This window comes from Propithecus coquereli, unplaced genomic scaffold (genome assembly GCF_000956105.1).
Source record: "Propithecus coquereli isolate 6110/MARCELLA unplaced genomic scaffold, Pcoq_1.0 Scaffold9, whole genome shotgun sequence".
Taxonomy (NCBI): domain Eukaryota; kingdom Metazoa; phylum Chordata; class Mammalia; order Primates; family Indriidae; genus Propithecus; species Propithecus coquereli.
Window position 1 is genome coordinate 3,687,156 of NW_012155284.1, and position 17,427 is coordinate 3,704,582.

General features: G+C 36.5%; 1 protein-coding gene across 1 annotated transcript in view; it reads right to left on the minus strand.

The window, feature by feature from the left end:
* Nucleotides 1–17,427, minus strand: part of JMY (junction mediating and regulatory protein, p53 cofactor) — an 88,462-nt gene that overhangs the window by 52,182 nt on the left and 18,853 nt on the right. Inside the window, exons 2-3 of the mRNA XM_012664480.1 lie at nucleotides 6,571–6,744; nucleotides 6,348–6,360 (exon numbers count right to left, since the gene is read on the minus strand). Coding sequence (XP_012519934.1) covers nucleotides 6,348–6,360; nucleotides 6,571–6,744 — 187 coding nt within the window. The remainder of the gene's footprint in view (nucleotides 1–6,347; nucleotides 6,361–6,570; nucleotides 6,745–17,427) is intronic.

Consider the following 17,427-nt stretch of genomic DNA (forward strand, 5'->3'; position numbering starts at 1 on the left):
ATATAAAACAAGTATTTTTTCTCAGTCTATAGCTGGCCCTCCATGTTCTTAACAATCTTTTAAAGAGCAAGTGCTTACTTTTGAGGAAGTCCAAGTCACTAAACCTTTAACTTTATGGCTCAAGTTTTCTGTATCCTGTCTTTAAAAACTTTGCCTTTCCTTCCCAAAGATTATGAAAACTTTCTCCAGTTTTCCTATATAGTTTTATACTTTCAGTCTTTATGCTTACGTCTAAAATAGATTGAGCTGATTTTTATATACGGTTTAAGGTATGGACTGAGGTTCATTTTTTTTCTATGTGGATATCCAGTTGTTCCAGCACCTTTTGTTGAAAAGACTATTTTTTCCCCTCATTGAATTGCCTTATCTCCATTATGGAAAATTAACTGATCATATAACCATGAATCTATTTCTTAATTCGATTCTGTTCCATTGATGTACATATCTATATCCTATGTCAATACCACACTGTCTGGATTTCTCTAGTTTTTCAGTAAGTTTTAAAATCAGGTAATCTAAATCCAATTTTCATCTTTTTCAAAACTGTCAAGGCTGTTTCAAGTCTTTTGCATTTCCATATTAATTTTACAATTAACTTCTCAATTTTTTTTTCTAAAGCTCCACTGAAAATAAATGGAAAGTTATCCTGTGTTCATGGACTGGAAGAATTACTATTATTAAAATGTCCATGTTACCCAAAGCTACTTACAGATTCAATGCAATCCCTTTCAAAATTCCAATGACATTTATCACAGAGAATAGAAAAACACAATCCTAAAATTCATACGGAACCACACAAGACCCTGAATAACCAAAACAATTCTAAGCAAATAGAACAAAGCTGAAGACATCATACTACCTGACTTCAAAATACACCACAAAGCTGTAATAATTAAAAAAGCATGGTTTGATTCAAGAAGGTTAGGGAAAAAAAAACAAACCCAGCATGGGAGTGAAATAAATTCACGCATTTTCAGTCAACTGATTTTTGACAAAGGCGCCAAGAACACAAAGTGTGTAAAGGACAGTCTCTTCAATAAATGTTTTTGAGAAAAATAGGTAGCCGCATGCAGAAGAATGAAATTAGATGCTTATCTTTAATCATATGTAAAAATCAAGTCGAAGTGTATAGAAGACTTAAACACAAAGCTGCAAAACTACTAGAAGAAAACACAGAGAGAAAGCTTCATGACACTGGTGTAGGCAGTAATTTTTTGCATATGAAACCAAAAGCACTAGCAACAAAAGCAAAAATAGACAAATGGGATTATATCATAAAGTTTATGCACAGCAAAGGAAATAATCAACACAGAGGAAACAAAGGGTTAATATCCAAACATATGTATATATAAAAAACTCAACTCAATAGCAAGAAAACAAATACTAAAAATAGAAAGAAATTATCTGGACAACTAAAAATACACAGAAAAAATTAGCTGGGTATGGTGGTGCATGCTTGTAGTCCCAGGTACTTGGGAGGCTGAGGCAGGAGGATCGCTTGAGTCCAGGAATTTGAGGTTGCTCTGAGCTAGGCTGACGCCACAGTACTCTAGCCCGGGAAACAGACTGAGACTCTGTCTCAGGAAGAAGAAAAAAAAAAAAGAAGTGTTGATGAGGATGTAAAGAAAAGGAAGCCCGAATTCACTGTTGATGGGAATGTAAATTAGTACTTTCATTGTTGAAAAGGAAAAAGTTCCTCAAAAAATTAAAATTACCGAACTGCCATATGATCTAGTAATCCCACTTCTGGGCATATATCCAAAGGAAATGAAATCAGTTTGTCAAAGAGATACCTACACTCTCATGTTCAAGGCAGTATTTTTCACAATAGCCATGATATGAAACCAACCTAAGTGTCTATCAGCAAATGAATGGATAGAGAAAATGTGCCATATAAACAAAATGAACTGCTACTCGGCCTTTAAAAAGATCGAAATCCAAGCCAAGCATGGTGGCGTGCCTGTAATCTCAGCTACTGAGGAGGCTGAGGTGGAACGATGGCATGAGGCCAGGAGTTGCAGACCTAGTCTCTTAAAATTTTTTCTTTTAAATTAGCTGGGCACAGTGGCATCCGCCTATACTCCCAGCTATTCAGGAGGATTGCTTGAGCCAAGGAGTTTGCAGCTGCAGTGAGCTATGACTGTGACACTGAACACCAGCCTAGATGACAAAGCAAGATCCTGTCTTTTTTTTCTAAAAAAAGATGGAAATCCTGTCATTTGCAGTAACATCAATGAACCTGGAGAACATTACATTAAGTGAAATAAGCCAAGTACAGAAAGATAAATACTGCATTACCTCACTTGAACTCTTGTTCTCCGGCTGAATGTTACAAACAAACAAAAAATAAAATAAAAAAGTTGAACTCAACAGAAGTAAAGTAGAATGGTGGTTACCAGGGCTGGGGAGAGTGGGTGGGATGGGGGAGATAACTGGTCAAAGGATACAAAATTTCAATTAAAGAGGAATAAGTTAAAGAGATCTGTACATTACTTGATGTTCTAGTGATACTGAAAAAAGAGATCTACTGTACAATTTGGTGACTATAGCTAATAACAATGTATTGCATTCTTTAAAATCACTAATAGAAGATTTTTAAGTGTTCTCACCACAAAAAAATGAAGTGAGGTAATTCATATGTTAATTAGCTCTATTTAGCCATTCCACACGATGTATATTTTGAAGCATGTTGTACATAAATATAATTGTCAATTTAAAAATAAAAAATCACTGCTGAAAATTTTCATCTATAGACCAATTAAATTAGAACATATAAACATCACTGAATCTTATGATCTATTAATATTGTGTATCTTGACTTTTATGCTGTAAATTCAGCAAAATTTTGTAACTTTTAGTGTTCAAGACTTTCATGTATTTCATAAAACTTATCCCCCAAGAGTTTCATGTTCAGCAATAAGGAAAATATTTTTTAAAATTTAATTTACAGTTGTTGATATCTAAAAGACAAAAAATACAATTGAAATTTTATTGATTTTTGTATCCCATAACTGTATAAACTTCCATATTATTTCCAGTAGCTTTTTCAAAGACTTCTTAGGATTTTCTACATAAATGACAGTGTGATCTACAAATAAAGACAGCTTTACTTTACCAATTTAAGTACCTTTTTTTTTGCCTTATTGACTAGGACCTAGAACCTCCAGACTACTACTGAATGGAGTAGGCAATCTTGCCTTGACCTAAATCCTAGGGGGAAGGATTTCAGTCATTTACCACTAAGTAAAATGTTAGATACATTTTTCATACATGTCCTTTAGTGGGCTGAAGAAGTTTCCCCCTCTTCCTAATTTGTTGAGTGTTTTCATCACAAATGAATATGGAACTTTTGTCAAATGCTTTTCTGCCTTTGTAGAAATAATACACCGGGGTCTCCCCCTCTTTATTCTGACAGTATGGTGAACTACCTTGATTTATTTTTAAATATTAAACTAACCTTGTATTTCTGGCATAAACCCCACTTGATCACAGTACATCGTTTTATAGATTACTGCATCCTTTTTGCTTGTATTAAGGATTAACCTAATATATTCATGAAGAGATGTTTACACAGTTTTCTTTTTCTATAATATCTTCATTTGATTTTGCTACCAGGATAAATGCTAGCCTCATAAAACGAGATGGGAAATACTCTCTCATGCTTTATTTTTGTAAGAATTTGTGTAGGACTGCTATCATTTCTTCCTTAAATGTTCAGAGAATATTCCAATGATGTCATCTGGACCTAGAGTTTTCAAAGATGTCAATTAAGAAAGCATGTCCATTTCATCTAAGTTGGAAACTTTTCTGGCACAAACTTATTTATATTCCCATACTGTTTAATACTTGTAGAATCTGTAGGGATTTAAAATTAGTTTTTAAAAAAATTAAATTAACTAGGTTTCTATAACACATTGAGACATACATGTTTTATTTGTTTTTTTGGTTCTTTTTGAGACAGAGTCTCACTGTGTTGCCCGGGCTAGAGTGCCGTGGCATCATCCTAGCTCACAGCAATCTCAAACTCCTGGGCTCAAGCGATCCTTCTGCCTCAGCCTCCCGAGTAGCTGGGACTACAGGCATGCGCCACCATGCCCGGCTAATTTTTTCTATATATTTTTAGTTGTCCGATTAATTTCTTGCTATTTTTAGTAGAGACGGGGTCTCGCGCTTGCTCAGGCTGGTTTTGAACTCCTGAGCTCAAACAATCCGCCCGCCTCAGCCTCCCAGACTGCTAGGATTATAGGCAAGAGATACCGCGCCCAGCCCGACATACATGTTTTTCAAATAACCAGGTTTTGGTTTCATTGATTTTTATCTACTGTCTGTCTCCCTTCTCACTGATTTCCATTCAATATTTTTCCACTTTTATTTAATTTTGTTTTAATCTGCTCATTTTTCTTACGTTAGAAGCTTAGATAATTGATTTTAGATCTTTCTTCCACTCCTAACATGAAAATTTAAAGCTATAAATTTCTCTATAACCACAACTTTAGCTTTACCTCTTGATATCTTGCCAAGGTATCAGACTGAGATTTTATGGGCCTAAGATTGTTCACTTCCCAAAAACATCATGAAAAGAAAGCCCCAGATCCCAGTAAGTCCACCCAGAATTGTCAAAGAGTCCTACCAGACATTATTAGGTCCAGAAATAATGCAATCAATTCTGGGACATGGAGCAGTAACAATTTGGATTAATCAATGTGACTATAAGTTAACGTACTTGCAAAATACATTTATAACACCATGAATTCAACACATATCCTTCTTAATTGTCCTGAAGAAAATAATATTCCACCATAATAAATTCGAATATTAATAATACCACGATTGATCTATACATTCAACTACCTTCCTTTCCCTACCTTACCTCAAGGTTTTTATTTTTTTTTCCGAGACAGAGTCTCACTCTGTTGCCCACGCTAGAGTGCTGTGGCGTCAGCCTAGCTCACAGCAACCTCCAATTTCTGGGCTCAGGCGATCCTCTGCCTCAGCCTCCTGAGTAGCTGGGGCTACAGGTATGTGCCACTATGCCCGGCTAATTTTTTCTATGTGTTTTTAGTTGTCCAGCTAATTTCTTTCTATTTTTAGTAGAGACAAGGTCTCGTTCTTGCTCAGGCTGGTCTCAAACTCCTGAGCTCAAACGATCCACCCACCTCCACCCACCTCAGCCTCCCAAAGTGCTAGGATTACAGGCGTGAGCCACCACACCCGATCCAAGGTTTTCAAATTGATGACTGATTAGCTCAGTGCGCAAAGCACATATCACACCAATGGCACTACTGTCAGGGTGAAACATTACTTCTTACTCTATTTTAGCCACTGATTTTGTATCTTGCTAACACAAAAATTACTACAGATCTTACTAAATTAAGATTCAGAAGACTAACCTGATAGTTTGTGCAAAAAAAACATTTTTACTGATATACCTAGTCTGACTTGGTAATAAAAATACATTCCAATCGCAGAAACAAAGGCTCCAATTATTTAAGTTATTTGGCTGTAAATTATCTTCACAATTTGCTTCATCGGTTTTTTTTTTTTTTTGAGACAGTCTCGTTCTGTTGCCCTGGCTAGAGTGCCATGGTGTCAGCCTAGCTCACAGTAATCTCAAACTCCTGGGCTCAAGAGATCCTCCTGCCTCAGCCTCCCCAGTAGCTAGGACTACAGGTATATGCCACCACACCCAGCTAATTTTTCTATTTTTGGTAGAGATGGTGTCTCGCTCTTGCTCAGGCTGGCCACTTGGTTTTATTAAATAGAAGTACAACATACAATGTCACAGCAACTGTACATTTGGCCCTGGAGCCCTATAGAAGTATCATTGCCTAAAGATTGTTTCATAGTTCCAGGAGGATAAAAATATGACTAGTCTCTTGTTTTCATCAAATACACAATCTTACATAATGTTCCAATTTAACCCATCAGGCAAAAACAATTTCTTTTTTCTGAAGGGGATACAGAGGGAAAGAGGGGCAAAAACAGTTTTAATGTCCTAATTCAGCAACATTTTTATGTGAAATATACATAAACATGATTTGAGATCAGCTAAAAATTCAAACCCTTAAATGCTTGCCTCAAAAAATGTAATACATACACATTTCTTTATACATAAAAACTAAATGTCATGGGTTTAAAGCTCAACCATTCAATTCGTACAACTTTCCTAACAAGTTCTTCTCAAAAATAAATGTTCCCAAAACTTCTGGTAAAGAAGTCTAAGACTACGCAGTACACAACACATTAAAAGGGAGACAGGAGTAGAAGAGGAGGGGAAGCACAGGAAAAGGGGGAAGATGGGGATCTTCCAGTGCATTTACAACTTTACGCTAACTAGACCACATTACTTTCTAGGCTAATCTCAATCCTGGCTACTCAGCAGAATCACCTCCTGAGATGCTCTAAAAATGAGATGCTCTGGCTATAACCCAAATCTGCCAACCTAGAATCTTTGAGGGAAAAGGACCAGATATCTCCATTTTTTAAAGCTCCTCTAGTAATTAATATGCATGGCCAGCTGGGTGGAGAAATTTCAAATAGGGAGCCTCCTATTTAAAAAAAAAAAAATACCTTGATCTGCTGTCTTCGTAGCATGGCAAGTTCTCTCATGTCTCGGAATGGCTGTAGTAAATACTGATAGAGCTCAGTTGTAGCTTCCGCGAGGCTGCTGTAGGCTTCGTCTTCCATCTGATACAAGTCCAGAAGCTCCACCATGCTCTCTATATTCTTGTGCTTATCCAAGAGCTGTGGAACAAGAAAGTTTCACTAGTAAGAAAACAAATTATAATAACCTATAAATACTTACTTTGAACTCGCTACTATCATTTCGGGACCTTGGAACCCTAAAACACAGAAGCAAGCGGGAACTGACAGCATTGCTTGCTTTTTGTCACTGACTCGCCCCTCAGGTGTCTCACCATTCGCGACCACTGCCCGAATCATTCTTTTGGGGCTCAATACTACCGGCCTAGGCTTAACCCTTCAAAATTTTTTCCATCATCTAGTAGTCTCCAAATTTATTAGAAAATTTTTAAAAGTAACTTTTTAAAAAGCCACTTTGTTGCTAATTTACAAAGTAGTTTATCAGCTCTTGCTAATATTATCTTAATTTCCCCCCAAATCTTCTTGCCACTTCTTGCCTCATCCCGATTTGGAACACTTCCTCAATAACTTCATTCGATCCCTGCCTATCACCTCCTTCAAAATCAAGGTCAACAACAACAACAAAAAAAACCCTCAACTCTACTGAAGAGTTTTAAGACTGGCTATAATAGATGTTTATAACTCTCTTTGCATTCCTTGGTACCCATGTATGGCATGCATGTGTGTGTACATGTGTGTACATTCATTCATTTAAACCTCAACTGTCGACTGAGCATCTAATACATGTGAGGCATTGGCTTAGGAGCTGGGCATCCAAAAAACATGATTTCAGTCCTCATAGGGCTTATAGTGAATAAAGAGAAACCCAAAATGTTCTGTAAAAATTTCAAACTGTGAAATACTATGATTATAAACAAACATTTAAAAAGAACAAAATCAATACCACAAAACCAAGGGTCCTATGAAGAGGTGGGGAAATACTGGTAAACTTATGACCTAGCTTTGAGTAGGCAGAGAAATAGAGAAAAAAGGCTATCCAAAGAAGCTTTATTTAAAGAACTGAAAGAACTATGTAGCAAGACAATACTTTCACACATTTACACTTGGTCTCCGCTTTCCCAGTGACATTATTACCTCTCCAAAAGCATAAAATTCTTCTATTTCTTCTCATACCTATAGTTTCCATTACTATCTTCCTCCCTATTTTCTTACTTTTAGCTATCACATCATTTTGTATGTACACTTATGCTGAATTTAGACTTCAGATTCATTTCCTGTCCAGGTTTTTGGCACAATGTGCAGCAGCACCTACACCCTTTGTTACTGATACAGTTGGCAAAAAACAATCACCATAAATCAGATAATCTACATTTAAAGTGCTTTCATAACAACTGCTATACAAATATTTGCTATCATTCTGTTTTTATAAGGCCCCTGTAATCCCAACTTTCAAAGATAATATGGAGAATTTCCACTTCTGGTATTTCCCCTTCTGGTATTGGCTGAGTAGTTCTATCAGATCAACTTTCTCACCGAGAATAACCACAAACCCTGGGGCAAAATACTATAAAGCAACTACCTGGAGGTGCTACAGAGTGACTAAAGGAGGCAGAAACTAGAAGGGTCATCAACAATCCCTTGGAAGCAAGAAGGACCTGGGTGATTTTTTTATTCATGGCTTTCAGCCTGAGGATATGTCCCAGTTGGTCCTAAAAGAGGGAAGAGGTATGGCTAAAACTCAGATAGAAACCCACAGTCTTGCTGGCTTGAGGACAGATTTCAGGACAACCACAGGAACTAGAAAATAAGGGGGCAATGCTGAAAAGGAGACAGTCTAAGAAGTGGAAACCCCAAATTTGTATATAAGCTATACTCAAATCTCTGGCTGATCACTGGGTCCACACACAGGATAGGTTCTAAGCAATCTAGATAAAATTTAAGAATAAAAAATTAATATTTCAGCTGTTGCCTTCTACAAAAAAGGCAGAGTTTACAGTTTGAATCCAATCAACTTGACTGCCTGCTAAAAACAGAACTGTAAAAATCAATATTCTCTGGGGGAACATAAAAGAATCCAGATACTCTAACAATGTATCTCATTCAGAATGTCTAGGATGTAATCCAAAATTAACAGACCTATAGGAAAACAAACACAATACTCAAAAAGCAATCAATGGAGACCAACCTCAAGATTAAACAGATTTGAGTATAGCAGACAAAGATTCCAAAGCAGTTATTACAATGATGTCAACGGACATAAAGGAAATACGTTCATAAAGAATAAATTGAAAATCTCAAAGTAGAAGCTGAAACTAAAAAAATGAAAGGACATCTTACAACTGAAAAATACGATACCTAAAATAAAAAATTCACTGGACAGGTATACAGTATGATAGTATTGAGAGTCAGTGAACTTGAAGATAAATTCAGAAAAATCATCCAATGTGAAACAGAAAAGATAAAACCTCAGGGATCCATGGGACAGTATTAAAAGGTATTAACATACATTTAATTGGAGTTCCAGAAGAAAAAAATGGATCAGAAAAATTATTTCAAGAAAAATCCCAAATTCGGTGAAAAACTAATTTAAATATTCATGAAAAGCTCTGCGAACTGAGAAAATAAATACAAAAAGTTACCCACAACTAAGCTTATCATAGTCAAACTGCTGGAACTCAAAAGAAAATATTCTGAAAACAGCCAGAGAAAAACAACACATTAAGAGGAACAAGCATACCAATGAATGTTGACTTCAAATAAGAATCAATAGAGAACAGAAGGGGAAAAAACAAAACATACCTGTCAACCCAGAATTCCATTCAAGAAAATACACTTCAAGAACAATGATAAAATATAAACATATTCCCAGATAAATGAAAACTAAGAACTCATCACCAGTAGACAGACACTGTAAGAAAACGTTTTCTTAAAAAAAAAAAAAAAAAAAAAAGTTATGAAGGTTGAAGGGAAATGATACAGATGGAAACTTAGATCTTCAAAAAAGAATAAAGATTACTGGAAACAGCAAATAAGTAGACTATTTTTCCTCTCAATTTCTATACATATGAGTGTTTAAGGCAAAAATTATAATACTATATTGTGAGGTTTATAATGTATGTGACTATAATACATATTATGACACCTATAGCACAAAGGACAGGCATGGAGATGACTCTAACCTGATACATACATGTTCTTATATTTAACATGAAGTGTTACAATATTAAGTTTAACTGTGGTATAATGTCTATGACAAACACTAAAAGAATAAATAATTCAAGAAATTACAGCCATAAACCCAACATATTAAAGTTATATTCTAAAAATATTAAATTAACTCAAAAGAAGGCAGGGAAGAGAGGAAAAGAAATAAAAACCAGAGGATATTTTCATGTGCATACCTGAAACCAAAAAAAAACAAAACCAAGATACAAACAGAAAATAGTCCTAAATCCAAACTGGTCAAAAATTACATCAAATGTAAGTGAACTTAACTATCTAATTTAAACGCAGAGATTATCAGAATAGATAAAAAAGCAAGCCCCAAGTATGTGCTGCCTATGAGAGATGAATTTTAAACACAAAGACACAATTACTTCTCAGCCTTTGGGCTAAGATTAAGTGTAGTACAAAGACATAAATAAGGTGAAATCAAACAGGAAAGCCTAGCAAGGCTGGAGTGACTGTATTAACATCAAATAAAGTAGACTGCAAAATACAGAGTATTACTGGAGATAATGTGGAACATTTGATAAAGACAAAAGAGTCAATTCATTGGGAAGATATAGCATATGCATATATACCTACCAATAGAGATTCACAGTACATGAGGTAAAAATGGAAAGAATTTTAAAAATGAAGCAAAGACAGAGCACATATTCAGGGCAACTTGAATCTGTGCTCCTGGGTTGCAAAAGCAAAAAAAAAAAAAAAAAAAAACGGAAGCAAAGAGGCAAAGAGTCCACTTGCGCAAGGCTTCTTGGGCGTGGCTCCGGGTCATGGTCCTCAAATTTGGCTCAGAATAAATCTCTTTAAAATTGAAAAAAAGAAAAAAAGAAGAAAAAAAGCAAATTCACAATCTGAGTTAGAGATTTTATCACATCTCTCTCAGCAATTGATAGAACTAAAAGAATTCAGTAAAAAGAAAGATAATCTGAACTGGCCTATATGTATTCAAGAAACTCAATCAATAACTAATAACCTTCCAAAAGCATCTGGCCCAGACAGGTTAACCAGTGAGTTCTATCAAATATTTAAGGAAGAAATACCAAACACTCTACAATCTCTTCCGGAAAACAGAAGCAGAGGTAATACTTTCTAACTCATTCTACCAGGCCATCACTAGCCTACTACCAAAAACAGACAAAGACATTACAAGAAAGAAAATCCGGAGCTCCTTCATGTTACTCAGTCCCAGCCACAGGATCTCCTTGCACACTCCTTCCTTGGGGATTTCATTCACACTTGCTTTTTCCTCTGCCTGGACACTCTTTGCTCAGATATCCACAGATATGGCTCCCTCGCTTCCTTCAGGTCCCTGCTCAGATGCTATCTTCTCATTCGGGAATCTCCTGGACGATCCTATTATAGAATAGCTAGCTTCTCACCACCACCATTACTCCTCTCCCTCTTCCTCCATGTACTTTTCTCTGTAGCACTCCTAACCATCTAATATACTTATATTTACTTGTTTCTTTTTTGTCTGTATGCTCTCACCAACACTGCAATATAAGCTCCATTAGGGTAAGAACTTAGATTTGTTCACTGCTGTATCCCTCAGCAACTAGAACAGCACCACCTGGCATATGGACACTCAACAAATGCTTGTTGCAAAAAATCAAGAAAGAAAAGCTATAGACCAACAGCTCAAATGAACACAGACACAAAAATCCTCAATAAAATATTAGCAAATTAAATCAAACAATGTGTAAGAAGAATTATATACCACAACTGAATGTGATTTGATCCAGGTATACATGGCTTGCTCAATGTTTGAGAATCAATTAATGTCATCTGTCACTGCGGTCCCCAACCCCTGGGGTAGGTTTAAGCAGGAGGCTCTCTTGAGCCCAGGAATCTGAGGCTGCAATGAGCTATGATCACACGACTGCACTCCATCCAGCCTGGCTCACAGAATAAAACCCTGCCTCAAAAAAATAAAAAATAATTTTTTTAAAAAAGGGTGAAAAAAATTGGTAAAAAATGGAAAAGGTTCACAGAAACAATTTCCAAGGAAATGAATATTCACTCTTAAGGGAAATGCAAAACAAATTGCAAACTAAAATTTCACTGGTAAGATCAAAAAGCTTTTGAAAATATATGGTTGTTGAAGAGAATACAGAAACAAAACGCAACCTCCTTTGTCTGAGAGTGTAAACCAGCACATCCTCTACAGAAAGCAACTTAAATAAAATGCACATTCCCTTTGATTCAGCAATTCCTCACAGAAAGGTATCCTAAGATGTACTTGCACATATAGGCAAAGATATGCTATTTTAAGTAGCAATTCTACTGAAGTATTATGTTGCCACTAAAAGACACATACCCCCTTAAGAGAAAAAAAATAGATAGATAGTATGCTACCATTTGAGTTTTTTACAAGCTCTATTTTTGTTAAAGGATAAAAAATTATATCTAGACAGGAGAAATAAATTCTAGTGTTCTATACCACTTTAGGATGACTATAGTTAACAGTGATAAATTATATAGTTTCAAATAGCTTAGAGGATACTGAATGTTCCCAACACAAAACAATAAATGTTTGAAATGGATATGCTGATTACCCTGATCTGATCACTATACATTAATATGCATGGAAACATCACTATGTACCCCATAAAATGTGAAATTATTATGTGTCAAAATAAAATAAATTTTAGGCCAGGCACGGTGGCTCACACCTATAATCCTAGCACTCTGGGAGGCCGAGTGCGGAAGCATAGCTTGAGCTCAGGAGTCTGAGGTTGCTGTGAGCTAGGCTGACGCCATGGCACTCGCCTGGGCAACACAGTGAGACTCTGTCTCAAAAAATAAATTAATTAATTAAATAAAACAAATTTTAAAGTTGATATCTATAGATCTTTGTGACACTATTTGAAAGATATATAACAAACTCTTATGGGTGGCTGCCATTGAAAAGGGGAACCAGCAGACAGGGGAATGGGAGGAGGGGGATGAAGACTTATATTTCTTATATATTCGCGTATACTTTTTGAATCATCACTCATCTAGTCAATACATTTTCTTTTTAGGTAAATTTTATACTCCATTCTTTCTCCACTTCCCCAGCCCAAAGGTATTCTGGCTTACACATCAAAGGAGAAATATTAAAGTATCCCCTTTGCCATAATATCTAAAACTACACAGACAACTATTCCAAAAGATGCAGTATGAGAAGTGTGAAAATAATACATGCTTCTCTTACTGTGCCCTCCTATTTTTCAGAAGTGGCTAAATCACCTATGGAATTATCTATTTTAAGCTACAACTGAAAAGTAGGATTATGAACGTAATAGCAGCTGCCATGGAATGATCAATTTCTAATCATGAGCTCTTCTCAGGTGCTAGAAATCAGTTGTAACTGGTGGCAAAGGTGCTCACTTCCACCACAGCTTACCACCTCAAGTCTGTAGCATATTAGAAACAGAATAAACACATTAACGAATGATGGGACAAGGAAATTGAGAAATAAATGAAGTGCAATAACAAAAATGAGTCCTTCTATTGAATTATAAACTATCCTTTTATAGTTTTAAAGGTAAAAATTCTCTGTTGCAAGAAAATGTACATTCACAAAAGCCCTTTATCTTTACTTGAAAACGGAACACTTTGAGATAATGATTTTCTACCATGTGTCAGGAATAGCTGAAAAGAATAAGGGGAAAAAAGGGTAGCAACACCCCTCAATAGTGAAATTCCCTCGAGTCATTTAAAGTGATCAAATGCCACAATTCAACAGCAAGAGAACCTTCAGACACTAAACTTCTTGGGTTGTTCTTACAGGGATACTAAAGTAAATGTAACACAAACAGTTTAGATACTACTTTCTGCCAACACAAAAACATCAAGTTATTGTATGCTTAGTAATTAAATCACAATACCACTCTACACAAATATGTGCAACCTGTGTAACTGAGGGCAGAAAATCACTTATTCTATTCAAATATTAACATATTTATAATTTCCGACATGCCTTTTATCCTCAAACAGAATAGTACTCTACAAAGCTGTTAAACAGCAACTGAACTTGATACTCTTGCAGAAAGCCCAGGGCATCTCACCTAACACTGCTAATTTATTAATCTGCCTTCTTTGCTATAAAGTTTCATGTTTTTCCAATACTAGATTACCTTAAAAGCATTTATAACTTCAATGGTCAATCTATTTGAATCTAAATATCTGCAAATAATTTTAAAGGAAATGCATTTTATAGCTTTATTTCAGAAGATGCAACTTACTAAACATACTTTAGTTTAAACCATTTCCTATAACTCATGACAAAGAACAAGTAAAAATACCAATGTTATGATGTTATAATTATATAATTTAATTTTCTACTTCGTTAACCCAAAACTGACAAAATCCAGGGAATAAACTAAACTGTGGGCATTTGCAGCTTATAAATTGCAAAACGCTCATGGTACTATAAATAATGCACACAAAAAAAGAGTAGAAAGAAATTGTAAAGAAAGTTGGATTATTTAGAATTAAGCATGTTTGGGATAGAGAGGAAAAGAAGGCCCGAATTTAAAACACGGAAGATACATCTAAAATGTGAAAAATGCAGGCTTGCTAAATTTGAGAGGATTTGCTGAGAGACATACTAAATAAGAATGCAGCTGAATCTAAATGAGAATATAACGTGCCTGCAAAGGATTTCAGAAGAAGCACTGAAGCTCAACCACTACAACATAAGAACAGTTTCAAGCCAGGTGTGGCTCTCACCTCTAGTCCTAGCTACTCAGCAGGCTGAGGCACGAGGATCACTTTGAGCCCAAGAGTTGCAGTGAGCTATGATCATGACACTGCACTCCAACCTGGGAAACAGAACAAGATCATGTTTCTTTATTTAAAAAAAAAAAAAAAATTAAAAAATTAAAAAACACACACTAGTCACAGCAGGACTCAACAGAAAGGAAGGACAAAGAGTAGTGACACGGAAAGTCAAGCTTTGAATTAATTCTGCTTTAAAATCTGACACATCTTTCGTGAGACATGGTGGCTTATACCTATAATCTCAGTGCTCTGGGAGGCCAGGAGTTCAAGACTAGCCTGGGCAACACAGAGACTTCCTATTTAAAAAAAAAAAAAATCTGATACATCTCCTATGCAGTTTTTTAACATTTATTCTTTTCTTACAGACAGGGTCTCCCTCTGTCACCCAGGCTGGAGTGCAGTGGCTCCATCATAGCTCACTGAGCTCACTATAACTTCGAAGTCCTGGCTCAAGCGATTCTTCTACCTCAACCTCCCAAGTAGCTAGGACGTACAGTAATGTGCCACCATGCCCAGCTATTTTTATTTTTGTAGAGATGGCTATGTTGCCCAAACTGGTCTGGAACACTCCTGGCCTCAAGCTATCCTCCCACTCTGGCTTCCCAAAGTGCTGGGATTACAGGTGAGCCACCACGCCTGGCCTCTTGTGCAATTTTCAGAAAATAATTTTGCTCTATTGATTCACTTAAAAGACATGAAGCAGAATTTTATAAAGCACTTTTTTTTTAAGAGACAGGGTCTCGCTCTCTGAGGCTGTGGTGCAGTGGCGTCATCTGGCTGGTCCGAAGGTAGTGAGTTATCTCACTTGATTGTTCAGTCAGTTACAGAATGAACTCCTTGAACTCCTTGTTCTACTACTTTCCCCCCTTCTCACTACTGCACTTGACTAGTCAAAAAACAAAAAGAACAAACAGTGGCATCATCATAGCTCACTGCAGCTATGATGCAGTGGACCTCTGGAATCAAGTGATCCTCCTTTCACCATGCCTAGCTAATTAAAAAAAAGGATTTATTTTTTATAGAAACAGGGGTCTGGCTACATTGCCCAGGCTGGTCTCAAACTCCTGAGCTCAAATGATCCTCCTGCCTGGGACTATAGGCACACGCCACTACACCCAGCTATAAAGTATTAATTAGATGTATTGGCCTAATAAGTAAAACACATCTTCCTTTCCCTTCTTTCTAGATTCCCTAATAGATATCTTTTTTATTTACCCCCTCCCCCAACAATTTAATTCTCATAACAATGAACTCTTAACATAGGAGGTACCAATTACCTAATATTTGAAACAAAACTCTGCTTAAAGCAAAAACTTCTCTAGGGCAAGGACCCTCAACTTTTATCAGGTTCTTATAGCAATCAGTGACAACAGCTTAAAACCATTTTTAAGACTCCCCAAAAATCAGTGCAATAGAGAAAACTGCCAAATGACCCTGCGTCACTTACTCCTTTCCCCAATCTTATTCAACTTGTCTTCTAACCCAGTAACAAATTACAAATACAGGAAGAGAGAAGATACCTCCTGTGCTTAATTACGGAGTCCCCATCCTATACTTTGGCAGTCGGAGTTAGTGCTAGGGTCATCTCTTTGACTTTGGGATTACAAGACTGTTACCAACTTTGAAGATCTTGAGATGACTTTTAAAGTCCTACATATAAAATTAAAACTAGAATCTCCTGTACACAGTTTTATAAGTCTTTTCACTAACTGGATGTGTCAAATCCAAGAATGAGTGCATCTTTTTTTTCTTAATTAGAAAGATGTTTAAGGAGCAATATAAAAATCTACAAATATCTTCACCACAAATTATTAAAACATGCAAATAATTATCTGCTGGGGAAAAGGGGTGACTTAGGATACTCAAATGGAAGGGGCCTATCTCAGCAATAAAACTAGATCTATGGCCGTGGGAACTCCCTTTAGGTCTATTGTGTGTTTCCTCTGGTGACAAATAAGAACCAATGCCTCATATTTTCCACATTCACAAAGCACACTACCCATCTGTTCTTGTTTTGTAAAACTTTTTTTTTTTTTGAGATGGAGTCTCATTCTGTCACCCGGGCTAGAGTGCCGTGGCGTTAGCCTAGCTCACAGCAACCTCAAACTCCTGGGCTCAAGCGATCCTCCTGCCTCAGCCTCCCGAGTAGCTGGGATCACAGGTGCATTCCACCACACCCAGCTAATTTTTCTATTTTTAGTAGAGACAGGGTCTCACTCTTGCTCAGGCTGGTCTCAAACTCCTGACCTCAGGCAGTCCTCCTGCCTTGGCCTCCCAGAGTGCTAGGATTACAGGCGTGAGCCACTGCACCTAGACTGTAAAACTATTGAATCATTAATTATGTGTTAATACTGTTACTACTGAAACCTAACTTTAGAAAGTATAAATATAGGCTACTAACAGTAATGACCCAAACTGATATTTAAAAATGATTTTCAGATTCTTAAAGTTAAGTGGTAAATCTTACTGCATTTTACTCCTGGAAAAACACATACCTCTCATTGAAATGTACATACATGTCATATATAGAAACCAACTTTAAAATGCAAACTTAAGACCAGGTGCATGCTCATGCCCGTAATCCTGGGAGGCCAAGGCGGGAGGACTGCTTGAGCTCTGGAGTTTGAGACCAGCCTGAGCAAGAGCGAGACCTGTCTCTTAAAAAAAAAAAAAAAAATGCTGTTGACCGTACCCTACAGCCCTAGAAGAGCAATTCCATATGAGGCTTCTGAGAGTCTAAACTGAGCTGTTCCTTAGCATTTGTGAAAATAAATGTCTACACAACAAAGATTGGTTCTTTGCTATCAAGACAAAAGAGAACAGAGACAG